Source organism: Erythrolamprus reginae, chromosome Z (assembly GCF_031021105.1).
Source record: "Erythrolamprus reginae isolate rEryReg1 chromosome Z, rEryReg1.hap1, whole genome shotgun sequence".
Classification (NCBI taxonomy): Eukaryota; Metazoa; Chordata; class Lepidosauria; order Squamata; family Dipsadidae; genus Erythrolamprus; species Erythrolamprus reginae.
The window spans coordinates 112,435,225-112,453,685 of NC_091963.1; the positions used below are offsets into that span (position 1 = coordinate 112,435,225).

Below are 18,461 nucleotides of genomic sequence, written 5' to 3' on the forward strand. Positions count from 1 at the left end.
TAATAATAATAATGACTTTAAATCCTCCTTGTATTGTTAACAACCCACCGCTGCTGACCATTGAGAGAGACCAGCTTCTCTCAGCTACCGTGCGGGCTGAAGGAGGCCGCTGCAGTTCCGCCCTCCCCACACACACACAAACCATCCCCCATCCCTGCCCTGGCGTTTTTTTCCTTTTGAAAAAACCCGTGAAATAACGACTCCACGAAAGATGAATCGCGAAGTAGCAAGGGATTACTGTACTCAAAATCACTAGAAGAATCTCCTTTGCTTTTTTGTAAATTGGTAAAGTGGTGCTGTCTAAACCCATCAAGTTCAAGAGCAATACTATGGTGGGTGCTATTAAGTCACATGCCATAGATTCACCATCATGGTTCTAGACCAAGCCAAGTCCAAAAACATTTATAGAGTGTTCTGTCGAGCTTTCTGGTAGAATCCTCCCGAAAATGCACAGATACAATTTCAGACACACCACGTTTGAAAATTCAAAACAATGTTCTTTATACCGAAAATGCAAATAAACGAAGCACTCTTTTTGTATAGCAAAGAGCACTTGTCTCCAAACAAATTGGTAATTTGTACAAGTCCCTTATCAGTTCTGTGATACTTAGCTTGCAGTTGTGAGGCAATTCACAGTCCTTCTTCTTTCACAAAGTGAAACACCCTTTGCTCTGGTTTAGTTTCAAAGCGGGAAAAATCAGCACACAAAGGTCAAAGTCAGCAAAGCAGGCACGAAACACAACGATCAGATAATCCTCCACAGTGGCCAAACCCACAGGCTGCTATTTATAGCAGCCTCACTAATTACCACAGCCCCATCCAACCACAGGTGGCCTCATTTTCTTTGATAATAATCTCTCAGTTGTTGCTGCCTATGCATCGCTCTCCACATGCGTGGCTGTATCATTAACTCTTGTTCTGAATCCAAGGAGGAGCTAGATAATTGATCTCCTTCTGAGCTGTCTGCCACACTCTCCTCCTCCCTGTCACTCATGTCTTCTTGGTCAGAGGAGCCTTCATCAGCAGATTCCACTGGAGGCAAAACAGGCCTGCAGCATGTGGATGTCTCCCCCACATCCACAGTCCTTGGGGCAGGAGCTGGGCCAGAGCTAACCACAACATAGAGATTTGCTGGAAACATGACATTCTGGCAATTGAGCTATCAACCTACTTCAATAAGTATTCAACATTTAGATGATCTACAAAAGACATAACAGACCCCCCAAAAGGGGGGGGGGCAAAAAGAACAAAATACATCCCAAAAGCAATTGAGGACTAGATGGGCATAGTTTAGTACCAAGATCAACAGATCAACAGTCAAGAAGTGAAAAATATCCCACTCAAAGAACTACCAAACTATCAAGCCAACGGCAAACAGCTCCCCCCTCAAACCCACCAATGGTTGTCAGGGTAAGTCAGTAGAATACAGTGATCCCTCGAGTTTCGCGATCTCGATCTTCGCGAAACGCTATATCGCGATTTAAAAAAAAAATTAATTAAAAAAACCCCCACTTCCGCGTTTGGCTTCGGGAGTCAGCTGGGAAGCGGCGCGGCTGTTTTAAAAGGTCGCAGCCGGCCTGGGGGGCTTCCCAGCACCCCCCGAACCCCCAACCTGGGTCTTCCCAGCCGCCCACGCAAAGGGGAAACCCCGGCTCCTCGCTGATGCCCGCCGCTCGCCCGCCCGCCAGCAAGAGGGGGAAGACCCAGGGAAGGTTCCTTCGGCCGCCCAGCAGCTGATCTGCTCGGTAGCGCAGCAGCAGCGAGGAGCTGAATAGGGGTTTCCCCTTTGCGTGGGCGGCAGGGAACGCAAACTCCACCATCTACGCATGCACGGCCATAGAAAAAAAAGGGCGCGCATGCGCAGATGGTGTTTTTACTTCCGCAATCCTACATCGCGAAAAATCGATTATCGCGAGGGGTCTTGGAACGGAACCCTCGCGATAATAGAGGGATCATTGTACTGTATAAATTGAGAGCACATCCCACTCCCTACTAGCACTGATAATGTTATGGTTTGGTAATGAAACGTCTGCAAAAAAAAAAACCAGCCAAGCCCAGAGAGCACCAAAGACCTTTCACTTCAACCCTGAGATACAAACATTCCTTTTTATTGAAAAAAAAAAGTTGATTTTGGAGTTTGCATTAATAATTCTGATGAAATAGGTCACTTTTTAATTGCAATTAAAAAGGACAATTGGAGAAAATTACCTAGCAGGTGATTTTTGCCAGATCACAAGACAAACCATTACAGAGTTCAACAAAACTGCTGTTCAAAGTTTATCAAAATTGTAATTTTTACAAGTGCAAAATGAAGTTGATGGATGAGTTATTAATGCAGTTCTTGGCAACTAAAGTTCATGTGGCTGGCTTGCTAGGTAAATTTGAAAGGAAATAGCCTGAAGGTTATTGCAGTAAATGTGGGAAAAGAACAACCTTGAACTGAACATATTTAGCAAGCAAATATTTTAAAGGCATTTCTGCTGATTTAGTGGATGAGAATTACAAAATCAGAGGTAAATTGATGTTTGCCATTATTGAAATGACTCATAGGCAATGGAATTACAGATGTGAATATGTAATAAAAAATAAAGCAATTTATGAATGCATGGGAAAATGTTCAGATGTTCTTTTCAAATATTGTTCTTCCTGATACCTAACAAGAGATATTGGAAAAATCTGAGGAAATTATTTTAGGAAGTGTTAAAGTTCTGAGGGGGCGAGAGAGAGAGAAACAAAGAAATAAGCTATTTTTTGTTTCCTTATATTTCATGCCACTCTTTCTGGAATATAGCAAATGAGTTACAATATAAAGTCCCTATTAACTTTCTGTATAAATCTTTTGAGAAGGAACAAACAGTCCAACACCAACCCCCTCACCTCAGAATTTTCATTGCCACATCAGGAAAAAAAACCCACACAAACTATTCAACTTTGGACATACTGCGGTAAAAGTAGAGGAAAGATTTGCAAAAAAATAGTCTTTGATGAAACTAATAAAATGCATTATACTTTAGAAAAGGAGGAAATCTTTTTACATGGAGATTACTGTTCAGTTTGAGCTGGAAAAGAACTGTTTCAAGATACCTTGCTATATTCAAGTTTTTTAGTGGATTTCAACTCTAAGAATTCCCCAGCCAGCAAATGAAAGGAGATATTAAAACAATGGAATATTTTAACAGCTTAAAATAATATAATGCTGCACTACAAGGAAACTGAAGCTCATAAAAGGGGGCTTTGTAGTCAAAGTTAGGGGAATTTTAATAGGGCACCAATTCACCTATTAAAGTGCTCTCTTTAGTTGGCTCTTTTTCATGTGGTGTTGATATAAACCCTGATGTTGAGTCACATTTGGATCTGTTCCAATATAAAGTATCGAGGGAATAAAAAATAATATAAGAAGCCAATACAGCTTGAAGATGAATGCTATTTGTACATTGATACCAAGACGGTGATTTGTATCTGACCCATGTAATTCTGCAGGTCAAATCTAACATTTTTGCCACCTGATGCAGAGCACAGGAGCCCTCTCTTCCCAGTTTATAGACTAGGTCCAAAAAGTTTTACTGTTAAATTTTTACTTCAAAGTTGGAGAAAGAATAGCAAATTTCATCATAATACAGGACAGCAGACAGGTTTAGTGTAGTGGGATCCCAAAGCAGTATCTCTTTTCTCTGTAAATGTGATGAATAAATTAAATGAACTCATATATTTGCCCTCTTAAGAGATCCTACTACTAATCTAAATCTCATAGTGATTGGGTTCATATATTGTATTAAGCCATAATTGAATAAGCCCCCCATTGGTTGATTTTGTACTATAAAGCATGGTTTACAAATTACTGTGTCTCAGTTTACACATTGTGCTAAAACAACATCAAACAATCACATCACTTAGAGGGTTATATGAAACCTGGCTATTGTCTGAGCTATCATTTTGTTCTACAAAAGCACTGGCCTTGGAGTACATAAAAGTGTGGCCATAGTTTCACTCTGTTTTATTTGAGTGCAAGGTTATATATTTTGAGGATCAGTGTCCTTATGGCCCTACCTATTTGTCAGCCTGCATTAAAATCAGTATTCCTCTTTTTATGTTTTTACAAAACATAAATATCATTGTATATACATTGCAGGGCACAGTATGGACTAAACAGCTGGATTTGTGGACCTCACACTTGGGCAATGTTCCAGAAAATATAATAATATACAGGTAGCCCTTGACTTATGCTCAGTTGCTTAGTGATCATCCAAAGGTATAATGGACCTAGCTCGGGGTATATACGTTGGAACAAAGTTCCAATAATCATGTGATAGAACTTGGAGTGCTCAACAACTGCGCTCCATTTATGTTTCCAGGATCTTAGAGTCATATAATTATATTTATGATAATTTAACTGAAAACCACCTTTACTTTTGGTGACAAATATCTGTAGCTTGGATGTAGAATGAGGATGAAGGTTTTTTTTCTCTGAACTTGTGGATTGATTTCCAAGTGTTTCATTACGAGGCTAGGCAAAACCTTTAGTGGAATTTAGGGAATTTCATAAACTGCTGAAGATGTTACCTAGACTGGTAACGAAACGTTCAGAAACAAACTCTCAAGCTCAGAGAAAGAACCTTCACCCTCATTTACTTCTGGATTTTTGTAAAACTGGGTCCATAACAAACCATTGATTTACTTAATGGACATGGTGTTTGCTTAATGATTGGCACATAAAAAGTTGTAAATTCGTATTGGTTATATGACCTATCCTCTAAATGACTGTACAACCATTATGAACAGACTTCATTATATAGTATGTAATAAGCCAAAGACTATACTCAAAATCACTAGAGGAATCTCCTTTGCTTTTCCATAAATTGGTAATGTGGTGCTTTCTACATCCATCAAGTTCAAAAGCCATACTAGGGTAGGGTGCTATTAAGCCAACAGGTTCCAGTCTATTGTTCCAATTGTAGATGATTTTCTCTAATCCTCATTTATCTAATCTTCACTTGACTGCATCCAGCGAAGGGGAGGTACAACTTCTCTGAGTAACGGTTCCACTATCATACAGCACGTACAGTTCAGAAGTAATTTTCCCCCTCATACATATTCAATCAGAATTTCTGTTCCTGTCATTTAAATCCATTTTTCAGTGCCCTATGTAATGTTATATACCATGATGGCAAGCATATGGCACACGTGCCACAGGTGGCAACATTTGCCCTGTGTTAGTTCCAGTGCACGCTGACCAGCTGATTTTTGGCCGCCTGGAGGGTGGAGAGGCCGTTTTTGCCTTCCCCAGGCTTCAGGAAAGCCTCCGGAACCTGTGGATGGCGACAAATGGGCTTGATGGGCTTACTAGAAGTTCATTTCCAAACTTCAAGTAGACCCGTTGGGCCCATTTTTTGTCATCCACAGAGTCTAAAGACTTCAGTGAGGCCTGCACACATGCACTGAGGGAGAGTGCAGGGGAGTTGTGTATGCATGCGCGAGGGGAAGGCAGTGCATTATGGGTGTGGGCATACCCGTGCACGATATTGTGCGTGCGTGTGCCCTTTTAGCACCCGAGCAAAAAAAAAAGGTTCGCTATCACTGTAATATCCTGTCAAATATTTGAAAAACATGACCATAGCTCTTATTGGTTTCTTCTCAAAGATAACCATCCCTCTGCATTTAATCCAGTGTTTTTCAAACTTGGCAACTTCATGAGTCTGCGGAGAGGGGCGGCATACAAATCTAATAAATTATTATGATGATGATATATGTACTCCCAGAATTCACATATATGTGAAGTCAATTTCTAGGAGCTGAATTCCACATGTCTAATTTATTTATTTATTGGATTTGTATGCCGCCCCTCTCCGCAGACTCATGTCTAATGGTTTGAAAATGAAGCCACTGTTACCCTCATTGCTATAAAGATTGCCTGAATCAGAACCCCAAACTAGTCACGGTATTCAAGGCAGAGTGGGCATATCAAATGCAGAACAAACTGGCAAGTAGATTTTTTTATTAAAAAAATATTTCTGTATATCCTACCTAAAATTATATTTACTTTTTGGTGTTTTTTTCTCCCCTCAAGCATGTTACATTGTTGACCCAAAAATCTCACATTCAGTTTACAATTTATTAGTACTGCAATTTGTACAAATTTTTTTTGCTTCCTTAGAAAATAATGTTTCAATCATCTCCATTAAATAATATTTTAACCCATTTCTTGTATAAAAACTACTAAATTTTATTTCTCTTCTGAAATGTATTCAATCCAGTTTTATATCATCAGGAAATTCAGGAAAGGATCTCCTTCATCTCCTTATCCAAGTAATAAACAATGTTTCAGAATTCAGGACCTAGAATATTCACACTCACATGATACTGTAGGAAGCCCTCCCTCCCCAGATTAAGATATTTTTATTCTTAAATATTAAAAAGATGCAGAATACGTTTCCCCAAAGGAAAAATACAGGAAAAACAATCTTAACAAAGGCAGAAAATAGCTCCAGTCTTTCTCAAGCAGAAACTGGCGTCTTTGGAGATGGATATTTTGTACCTATTGTTGTGATTCAGCCTGAGGCTCCTCAGGGACCGGCTGCGTCTCTGCTGGATCCAGGCCCGGAGGAGGAGGACAGTGAACAGGAGGGGGAGGACCAGGCAGACGGGGGAGAGGAAAGTCAGGAAGAGGATGAGGGGGAGCAGCCTGAGAGCCCCGGGGGGGGGGGCTCTCCCCAGCCAGTAGCCTGGCCTCATTGGATGAGGAAGCACAGGCTATAATTGACATGAGACAGCGACGTGCAGCTCAGAGACGGGACCAATTAGAAAGGTATTGGCATCACTGAATTGGCAACAGCTGGGTTTGGGTGTGGTTCTCCTCAGCAGGGTTTAAAAGGCAGGCAAGCCCTTTCAGCCATGTGGAGCGTTATCAACTGGAAGTTCTGTGACCCTGCTTTGCTTCTCGGCGTCTCTGATCTTGGCTTGTGGCCTAGAAGACTGGAAGACTTGGGGGAGGCGTATGTTTGTTATCTCCGGCGTTGTTTTTGACAGCACGAATCCTGTTTTACTTCATGGCCTTCATGAAACATCTTTGAAGTTTCAGCGTGTTCCTGTTTGTAAGGACATTTTCTGTTACCTGTGTTTGCTTTGAATTCTATAAACTGCCTTTGATTTTTACCAGTGTGTCTGGCTTCTCTTTTTGGGTTGGTGATTGCTTCTGGAGGGACCCAGACAGAACACCTATTAAGAAAGATTGGGCCAATCTATTCATAAATGAAACACCTCCTGCCTTACAGCTGATAGGATTAAGAATGTACACCCCTCATCCAAATTCTAACGACAGGACATGACATTTAGAATTAACCCACCATCATTAGAATAGCAAAAGACATTACATTGCACAATCCCTCTAGCCTAAAGCATCTTAATCACAAAATCCCCAAACCAGTAGTGGATTTATTTATTTATTTTATTTTATTTATAAGCCGCCATTCTCCCGGACTCCACCCGGTTGCTACCTTTTCAGCCTGGTTCGACCAAACCAGTGGCGGGAATTTGCCCCTGCTTGCCGAACCAGCGGCGATGGATGGATGGCTACAATCCCGAACTGATCCTCCTGTCGCTGCTTCCTGAAAGCGACTGGCAAAAAACCTCCTGGGCCTGCACAGAGGCTTCTGTGCATGTGCAGACAGTCATTTGCACGAAGTGACATCGGAAGTGTGTAAAATGCGCACTTCCTATGTGATGCGAACCAGTAGGGAAGGCAAGTAGAACCTACCTCTGTCCAGAATCCTATAAAGATCCATACATTAATCCAGCCAAGGGGTTGGCTAACCCAGAAACATTGCTGTTGTCACTGTCTTTCCTTACAGCCAGTCAGCTTCCATTTTATTTCTGATGCCTTTCTCCTGACTTTTTTCTTCCTACAGTACCGTATTCCAATTTGATAAGGAACCACTTACAGTAGTCCCTCGCTATATCGCGCTTCACCCACCACGGCTTCACTTCATCGCGGGTTTTGAAGTCAGCGTTGGCACAGATACAGGACAAGCCAACCAGCCCGCGGCTGGGCGAATGATGAGCGGGGCGGGGACTGAGCTCCGGCGGAGGCCCGTCCCCTCATTCAACCCGCCTCGCCAGTGCCGAGAAGGCAGTCTTTGGAGACGCGCTTAGTGGTTGGCGGCGGCAGCGGTGTGCTTGGGGTTGTAGAAAGAGCTGGGAAGGAGGAGAAATTCCCCATCGCGGATTTCACCTATCGCGGCCAGGTCTGGAACATAACACCAGCGATAGGTGAGGGACTACTGTATTACCGTAGCACTCAGCTCAATTGTTGAGTCAGGTGTGTAGCTAGCCACCCATCCCGCTCACACTCAAGTAGCATGCTGAACAGAATATGGACTATTTTATAAAGTGCTTTTCTGCAATTAAGTTAAACTACCCCTCCAGCATTCCCTCAATCTAAGGATTATATCCAGACAAAACCTTTGTTTAAGTACATTTGGCAATATCTATTTTTGGCTGTGGTAATTATCAGATTGTTTTCAAGTTTCTTAAAAATAAAGATTTGTATGAACTCCTGTAAAATCTTTCCATATACAGTGTTCCCTCGATTTTCGCGGGTTCGAACTTCGCGAATAGCCTATACCACGGGTTTTCAAAAAATATTAATTAAAAAACACTTCATGTTTTTTTCCCTATACAACGGTTTTTTCCATCCGATGACGTCATACGTCATCGCCAAACTAATAATTTTTGCAAATAAATAACAAAAAAAATAATTATTGTTAATAAATAATTATGTTTATAAATATCAGGATCACTATTCAATGGTGAGTACCAGTAATAATGGTGAGTAAATGGTTGTTAAGGGAATGGGAAATGGTAATTTAGGAGTTTAAAGTGTTAAGGGAAGGCTTGTGATATTGTCCATAGCCAAAAATGGTGTATTTACTTCCGCATCTCTACTTCGCGGAAATTCGACTTTCGTGGGCGGTCTCGGAACGCATCCTCCATGGAAATCGAGGGAACGCTGTATTGGCCATCAGATTGATTGGCCTCAGTTAATGATATCTAAGAAGCCACAAAAAGATTACCTATAAGAAGCAACTCAACCTATAAAAAGCATTTCCCATCTACATATTCCATTTATATAAAACTATATAAAGTGAATGTCTGGATAATTTTCAGTGGTAGCCAGATTCAACTGCTGTTGCAAGGAAGCTTACAGCAGGGAGGAAGGTAGGAGGATGAAAGCAGGTGCCATTACCAATGAGGCCTATAGAACAGCTGCCCAAGTATGCCAAGAGTTGAGCAGGCCTGAGAGGCAAAACAAACATTTTCTATTTACTCTGATTAGAAAGTTAGCAAGGTAGCTAAGGAGGGGTAATTGATCTGAATTTAGCAGTACTGTGTATGTTCCCTGTTGTGTGCTTGGCCTCTCAAATTTCCTTTCTCATTTGTAAGTCCTTCATAAGCTTGTGTTTAATGCAAATCTTGCATTGTTTATTTCTTAAATTAAAAAAAGGGAAAAACAAAATAAAACACAGTGTTCATCCTTTGGGGAAACTTCACATGAAAATCAGGACCCGATCCTATAGTTTCAGATGGCTCCCTTGTTAACTTCATTAGCAAATGTAATGAACCTGATCTGTCAACATCAGCTTCTCTTGAGAAAAGTCCTCAAAAAAGGGCTTGCAAAAAGCATCTCCTTCACTTGGCCCTTATTTTTCATCCCGTTCCCCTTCAGAAAAGAAATTGGGATTTTCGGGCAAAGTCGCCCTGATTTTCTTCTTTTCTTTGAAGCGTCCAGAATTGGAAACTTTGACATGTTTTCCTTTTGTGCTTTTGTCCACAATTTTCTCTAACCGGGCATTGAATTCCTGCTCATTGCGGCTTCCACTGCTCCCATCTGCTGGCATGCCCTCTTGTAGACTCTCATCATTGGACACTCCATAAATATCCGGACATTCATACAATACCTTTGGAGTTGATTTTTTCTTTCGGAGGAAGGTAAACTTCCACCAACTATAATTATTTTCTGCCATGAAGCCAACAGGAAGGATCGGTCACCTTTGGGAAAGAGGGGGGAAAAAACCACATATCAGTTGTGATCTTGTGACATTAGCTGGTTTTTCTCTCCCCCATAAATGATCAACAAATTTAGAACAATTTCTAAACTAAAGTAATAATAATAATAATAATAATAATAATAATAATAATAATAATAATTTATTAGATTTGTCTGCCGCCCCTCTCCGAAGACTCAGGGAGGCTCACAACAATAATAAAAAACAATATTATAGCAAAATAAATCTAATATTAAAAAAGAAGCATATAAAACCCTATCATAATTAAAAACCAAACAGCACATACATACCAAACATAAAATATAAAGAGCTTGGGGGAAAGGTATCTCAACTCCCCCATGCCTGGCGGTATAGGTGGGTCTCTAGTAGTTTGCAAAAGACAAGGAGGGTGGGGGCAGTTTTAATCCCCAGGGGGAGTTGATTCCAGAGGGCCGGGGCGGCCACAGAGAAGGCTCTTCCCCTGGGGCCCACTAAACGACATTGTTTAATCGATGGGACCCGGAGAAGGCCAACTCTGTGGGACCTTATTGGTCGCTGGGATTTGTGTGGTAGCAGGCGGTTCCGGAGGTATTCTGGTCCAATGCCATGTAGGGCTTTAAAGGTCATAACCAACACTTTGAATTGTGAACGGAAACTGATTGGCAGCCAATGCAGGCCACGGAGTGTTGCAGAAACCTGGTAGATTTTAGGACAGTGATGGCAAACCGTTTTTTCCTTGAGCGCCAAAAATATGTGTGCACACGCTGTCGCGCATACACGAGTGACCACACCCATAATTCAATGCCTGGGGAGGGCAAGAACAGCTTCCTCTGCCCCTGAAGGCCCTTTGGAGGCCAGAAACGGCCTGTTTCCCAACTTCTGATGGGTCCAGTAGGCTCGTGTTTCACCTCCCCTGGCTCCAAAGTCTTCCTTGGAGCCGTGTGTGTGTGTGTGTGTCTGTGTGTAAAAATGCCCTCCCCCATCCCCCCGGAGGCTCTCTGGAAGCAAAAACACCCTCCCAGAACCTCTGTGTGAGCTAAAAATCAGTTGGCCAGCACACACATGAACGTTGAAGCTGAGCTAGGGTAATGGCCTGCATGCCAGCAGATATGGCTCTGTATGCCACCTGTGGCACCCGTGCCATAGGTTCGCCATCACTGCTTTAGGAGAAACCCTCCCATCCTATCACCCCTTACAATACTAGACCACATGGTATCAACAGTAGAGGCCTTCAAATGTCTAGCTTCTATCATATCTTAAGGCCTAAAATTGTCACCTAACATCAAAAATGTCATTAAAAATGCACAACAAAGAACATTCTTTCTGCACCAACTCAGGAAGCTCAAACTGCCCAAGGAGCTGCTGGTACAGTTCTACAGAGGAATCATTGAGTCTGTCATCTGCATCTCTATAACTGCCTGGTTTGGTTCTGCAACCCAACAACACCGACACAGACTTCAGAGGATAATCAGAACTGCAGAAAAAACAATTGCTGCCAATCTGCCTTCCATTGAGGACTGGTATACTGCACGAGTCAAAAAGAGGGCTGTGAAAATATTTACTCATCCCTCACATCCTGGACATAAACTGTTTCAACTTCTACCCTCAAAATGTCACTATAGAACACTGCATATCAAGATAACTGGATACGAGAACAATTTTTACACAAACGTCATCACTCTGCTAAACAAATAAGTCCCTCAACCCTATCAAACTATTTACTAAGTCTGCACTACTATTACTAGTATTTTTTTCTCACCATTCCTATCACCCATCTCCTCCCATATACGACTGTATGACTGTAACTTGTTGCTTGTATCCATAAGAATTTTAATAATATTTATTGTTTCCTGATTGCTTATTTGATCCCTATGACAGCCATTAATTGTTGTACCTCAAGATTCTTGACAAATGTATATTTTCTTTTATGTACAAGAGAGAATATGCACCAAAGACAAATTCCTTGTGTACCCAATCACACTTGGCCAATAAAGAATTCTATTCTGTTCTGTTCTATTCTATTTCATATTCCTGATGTACACATAATAAACATTTCACCCGAAATTCCTAGTTTCATTCCAAAAATAAATATGCAAGTTAAATGGATAACATAAGCAAGAAAATATGAACTTTCTCTCTTGATATGTGACTATGCCCTTAGTGCCTTAGAGAAAAAAAATGTATAATACGAATGATGAGGACAAAATTAAATTCCATGTATGTGGGAAAGATATATTTTTTATGTTTAAGGTGCAGGTATTGAAGCTTGAGTTGGAAGGGAGAGATTGAAATTGAGAATAGTTTCTTTACTAGGGCGACCTGTAGAGAATGGCAACTCTTGGGCAACTTTAAAAGTCAACTTTAAAGACAACTTTATAAAGCCCACAACTATCACAGTGTTAACATATAGTCCTTGCAGTCAGAACCTAAAACGATGAGATGTTGCTTAAAAGATTACTTGGTTTGAATGTCTTTACCTCTTTCTCTCCCCCCCACCCCCCCATGCTACAAAAATCAAGCTTTTCCTTGAACATTTTATTTTTGATTGTTTTCAGTTGCTTCATATTCTAGTTTATGGTGGCAGAGACACAGTATACATACTGTAAAGTATCAATATTAAGTCAGGAAAATATTTGATGAAGCATATCTTATTTGTACATATGAATGATCTTAGCTCAGCCAATTTGTCTGTGACTAAATTCTTCCATCTGTTCATGAACTTACTCATATCATTCTGAAAAAAATTAAATGTACTATATAAATGCTGGTGCTTAGGAACTGCCGAATGTGCTTCTGATAATCCTCGTGTTGAATCCATGCATTTTACAAAGCCACGTTTATTTTTATTTGGTTTGAGAACAATTTTCAGTATTCTCAGGAACCACGGTGATTAAATTCATGCGTTATGCCAAGCTAACCAACTCAAGCCAGTTGTAATGGGCAGAAGGAATAACCTTGAGGAATAGGAGGAAGAACCACAATCAAAACAACAATCAAATAAAAGAAATCTGAGGCTGGGTCAGAATTGAGAAATAATCTCAAGACAAGATTCTTCCAAGTTCTCACAATAATAACGGCATGAGAAGGAAATTTAGATTTGCAATATTCTGTTTCTATAACCATTAAAAGTAGTGTTGGCATACATGACTTTGGTGTCCTAATCTGGTGTGCCTTGAAGTGCTAACACCAGTGTGTCTTATGAGTCCTGTTAAATGATCCATATGGACCAGCCTTGGATCAGAGGAAAATAGTTATTTGTTTGCTTGTTTGATTGATTGATTGATTTATGTTTTTATGCTGCCCTTCTCCTTAGATTCAGGGCGGCTTACAACATGTTAGCAATAGCACTTTTTAACAGAGCCAGCATACTGTCCCCACAATCCGGGTCCTCATTTATCCACCTCAGAAGGATGGAAGGCTGAGTCAACCTTGAGCCGGTGATGAGATTTGAACCGCTGACCTGCAGATCTAGCAGTCAGCTTTAGTGGCCTTCAATACTGTACTCTACCCACTGTGCCACCTCGGCTCTTTTCTTATATCTTCTTGGTAATAAAAAAAATTGCCCATAAAGTACTACAATAATTGTTAATCTTTCCATCTAGGTGCTTTTTACTTATGTTATGCTAATACGAACTATAATCCTATACTTGTTCAATAAAATAAGTAAGTAAGTAAGTAAGTAAGTAAGTAAGTAAGTAAATAAATAAGAAATAGGAACGAAAACTGCATGGAATGCTTATTAAGTCAGCAAAGGAAGAGTATCTCTGAATTATTATTATACATTGATTATTATTATTATTATTCATCTTTTGGTTGGCCCTGGATTTTATATTTGCTCAAGGTGTAACTTCTTGTTTTGAATCTATTCAGATCAAAAACAAGGGCAGGAGCTACATGTAAGTGAATTTGTTTATTCTAAGTTAAAACATTTGTTTCCTGTATGATCTAAGGATACTGTAGTTTGAGATGCCATGATAACAGTTTACAAATAGGCAAACACCTCAATGAAACCGAGGCTGAGCTCAACCCTCTGTTTGAAGGCCTGTCTATTTCTGTGAGCTAAGCAAAAATAAGAGGCAGCCTCTCTCTCATCCCATATATATCATATATTGGATCCCACTCACTGTGTCTATAGATTTCCGTGGGAGCTGTTAAAATCCAACCTTATCTTCCAGCTCAGAAGTGGAATCAGAAAGATATACTGTATTAGAAACATAGATGAATGGTCCAGTGATTCCCAAACTTTTTCAGTCCACTGCCCCCTTGGTGCTACAAACCCATCCTCAGTCCCCCCACCCCCTTCAGGTGGGCATGGTTTGGTGGTCTGGTGACCAGGGGAGCGTGGCCAACTTGCAAAATGTAGTGAAACCTACTTAACTATTGATTTGATTTGATTTGATTTGATTTGATTTGATTTGATTTGATTTGATTTGATTTGATTTGATTTGATTTGATTTGATTTGATTTGATTTGATTTGATTTGTATGCCGCCCCTCTCCATGGACTTGGGGCAGTTCACAACTATGCTCTTGCTTAGCAACCAAAATTTTGGCCTTGATTGTTGTCATGAATCTCTTTCTTTCTTTCTTTCTTTCTTTCTTTCTTTCTTTCTTTCTTTCTTTCTTTCTTTCTTTCTTTCTGCCTTTCTTTCCTTCCTTCCTTCCCTTCCTTTCTGTCTTCCTTCCTCCCTTCCTCCTTCCCTCCAGTGGTCGGGTTGTATGCCAATCCTAGAAAGCAAGCAAGCAGGGGGGCTCCCAGGAACGCAGTGTGGATGGCCGCCAACCATTACAGGCTGCTGGGAAGGTAGTAGTCTGCTATCTCCCTTCCCCACTGCCCTAACGTGATTTCCTGCCTTCCATGTGGTCTCTTAGCATCCCCCTGCCACCTCTTTCCTCTTAGCACCCTCCCTAAGCGTCATCTCACTGCCTTCCAGTGGATGGTACAGCCCACTTTGGGAACCACTGTTCCAGTCCAACAACGGCTATATCACTCAGTGCCAGCATTCTTCAACCAAATAAATCTAATAAATAAATAAGTATCCTCCAGATGCATTACGTTATTTTTAAGCTTGGTTACTAAATTACAGATTCAAATAAGCTGTCTTCAAAACAATGCTTAAACTTTATTTATGTTTCTCTGAAGAACAAAGAATTTTTTTTTTATTCATGTTCTCTTTGTCCATCAACCTGGAAATGTTCTCCCCTGTGTGTTAGACATCGATACTGGTTCAGAATTATGGGAGTTGTTCCAACAAATGACAAAGGTAGCAGGTTGGGGGAAAGAAGAAAGGAGGGGTCCATGACCCATCTTTTATTGGGAATCATAGATAACTAGATAAACTAACATGTCCTTTTTATTATTATTTTTTTTATTATTTTTTGTCCAATACACAATACATAGAAGAGAATAGACATGAGGTAATATATATATATATATAAAAATATAAAATAGAGGAGGATATATGAAAGGAAGAAAATATATATGATATATGAGATAAAGGAAAAACAATTGGACAAGGGACGAAAGGCACACCGGTGCACTTATGTACGCCCCTTACTGACCTCTTAGGAATCTGGAGAGATCAATTGTGGATAGTCTAAGGGAAAAATGTTGGGGATTAGGGGTTGACACTATTGAGTCTGGCAATGAGTTCCACGCTTCGACAACTTGATTGTTAAAGTCATATTTTTTACAATCAAGTTTGTAGCGGTTAATATTAAGTTTGAATCTGTTGCGTGCTCCTGTGTTGTTGCGGTTGAAGCTGAAGTAGTCATTGAACTATTTCCATACAATGGAGGTAACGGCAGAGAAAGGTCTCTCCTAGACCTTGCCAGATGGAGTTATTTGATCAGGAGAATATCTGCAACATGCATTCCTTGCCTGTCTGAGTGGAATGAAGCTGGATCTGTAGGCAGTATGGTTCTATTTTACATAGGGCTTTATAGATCGTAAGCAACATCTTAAATCAAAGTAAACTGGCACTCAATACAGTTCATGGAGTAGAGTGTTATATGTGCCCTTCTTGGGTGCCCAATATAGCATTTAGCATTTGATTTCATCCATCCTTGAGAGGTCAGAAACTGAAATATTCTGTACAGATGTATCTTTTCATTTTCTCCTTCCTTTTCTCCATATAGAGAGCAAGAAGGATTCATTTGCCAGAAGAAGAAGAAAAAAACCCTCTGGAGTGGCATAATAATGACTCTAATCCAATGTTTTACATGGATAACAGAAAGCAGAGCATTTTTTAAAATTCACAAATCGATGGATACCTTTGAAATAGGCAGTAAAATAAATAAATGTATCAAGACATACATTTCTTATGTCTCTCAATTCTTAGGACAGAATTGAGTAAACTAATGTTCTTCACATGTTTTGGACTTCAGTTCTTATGATCCCTTGTAATTTGCTATTTTGAATGGAGGTTAATGAGAATGGAAATTTAAAATCTTAATTTGCCTGATATCTGAACTGAATAATTAGACTCTATCTCTGTTAAGTATATTTTAGCAGTAACTCAGGTTTGCAAAGTGAAATGTTTTATCTTTATATCTGCTGTGATGATCAATTAAGCATTTGTGAAGACTACAAAAAACAGCATTTCCAGGTATGGAATGAGTTTCCTTCCCCTCTTCCCTTAAAAGTGCCATTAACAACATACCTGCTTTGTCTGGTCTCTGATCTGTCCGTCACTGAACAGTATCTTCAACTCTTGTGGGCAAAGAAGGTGTGAGGTAGACCGATACACTGAGCTAGACGTTGAGTTACTTTTGTGCAAAACTGGCAGAGATGGCTTTGGCAACCAGTAAAAATGTGACTCTCACATCTCAGGTGTGTGGAGGTGCCACATACCTATTTGTGCTTCACTTCTCTCTCCTTCCCTCTGTATGTCAAGGTTAACCAGGGACTGAGCCACTCCTGCCTAAAGTAAACAGGAGCGAATAGTGGCTGAGCAGGGACAGATTTGAATATTCATTAGAGAAATCTAAGCTGAGATCTTTTGCTGCCTTAGAGCAATTCCATTTGACTTTACCTGCAGAAAAGAAGGAGGTGGTATTGGGGTGTGTGTGTTAAATTCCAGAATTTCAGCCATTGGATGTTGTGAATGCATCCACGAAGCCTTAAAGTTTTATTTACTGAATCAAAGTTTTTAAAAGGTAAACACTTTACTTCCTTAGGTGGATTATGTTGATAACCACTGACAATAAATGCATTACTGAATGTTCATGCCCACAGAGCTTTGGACTTTATAATCCAAACTGAGTTAACAAGGCAAAATTTAAACTACCTAGAATTGCACCCTGATAAGTAACTGGTCCTGCAAGGTACAAATAGGTCCTGCAAGGTACAAATACAGTACATGGTAACACTATTATTCTGCAAGTATCATTTATGATACTGTATACTGTCAACTTATTGAAGATAATTTCCCTCAAGGTCAGTTTTTAGTGATCTGGTCTAGTTTATTATTTTTTAACTGCCGGAATCAAATGTAGGAATCAACCACTGAAAAACATGTCAACTACAAAGTTAACTGAAAATTCATAAAAATTCTTCCATGGGTTTTAATCCTCAGAGTCACTTTATATCACAGTAATCAAACGATAAATGATGTGTGAACTACTGTTTTATAAATACTTGTTTTGTGACTTCTAGTTCCAGTTACTGTATTTATTTCAATTGTACTTTTCTTTTATCCTTCTAATCACCCAGCAATATAGGTAAGCAAGTAAATGAAAGATAGTGTGTTAGGTATTTATAGTTGTAGCATAGGGTGTAAACCACCTATTGGTTATATTTTATTACAAAAATAAAATGTTTGAGGACAAAATTTAGAGATCACATTGTTCCATTCATGAAAACTTGCCTTGAATATTTCGGGTATTCCAGAAAGCCTTATTGAAGTTTTAAACTTTTAGAATAAAGGCTTCAAGCTAGATGGGAAGGGTCTAATTTTGTATTAATTAATTTTAAAATAACCATTGAAGCTTCTTCCTAAAATAATTTTATAATCTGCAGATTTTAAGAAAGGGAGAAATCTTTCCCTCTAGAGATATATCTCTAAATGCTCTGCCTCAGTTTATGCTGGGGCTTGGGCCTCTGTAATACTGGACAAAGTTAAATGGAGTTTTTTTTTAAAAATAAAATAATAAGGAAATAATCTTGTCTACTAGCATGATGTTTGCAAAGCTTTCCACAATTGTGACTATTTATTTATACAGTGTCTCCAAGCTACTTGTTCTTTGTGGAACAATATAAATACACAAATTAAAAATATAGATTTGAGTTTCCAAAGTGTTTCCAGTCTAAACTAGACAACAGAAAAAGAAAACTTCAACCCAATCTTTTTCTGAGTAAAATTCCAAGGACAGATAAGCCCAGTAAAAGGTTCTGGTTCATGGGGACCAATTTATTCATCTATGT

At 39.8% G+C, this 18,461-nt stretch overlaps 2 protein-coding genes across 2 annotated transcripts in view; one reads left to right on the top strand and one right to left on the bottom strand.

The window, feature by feature from the left end:
- Window positions 1-6,195: 6,195 nt before the first annotated feature.
- On the bottom strand, window positions 6,196-16,789 carry PRR15L (proline rich 15 like). The gene is made up of 2 exons (XM_070727416.1): window positions 16,699-16,789; window positions 6,196-10,041 (listed from the first exon to the last, which is right to left on the bottom strand). Exon 2 carries the CDS (start codon window positions 10,014-10,016, stop codon window positions 9,693-9,695), a length of 324 nt encoding a protein of 107 aa, XP_070583517.1. The 5' UTR covers window positions 10,017-10,041; window positions 16,699-16,789; the 3' UTR covers window positions 6,196-9,692.
- A 387-nt stretch (window positions 16,790-17,176) lies between these two features.
- Window positions 17,177-18,461, top strand: part of CDK5RAP3 (CDK5 regulatory subunit associated protein 3) — a 47,459-nt gene continuing 46,174 nt past the window's right edge. Inside the window, exon 1 of the mRNA XM_070727414.1 lies at window positions 17,177-17,194. The gene's annotated coding sequence lies outside the window, so the exon portion shown is untranslated. The remainder of the gene's footprint in view (window positions 17,195-18,461) is intronic.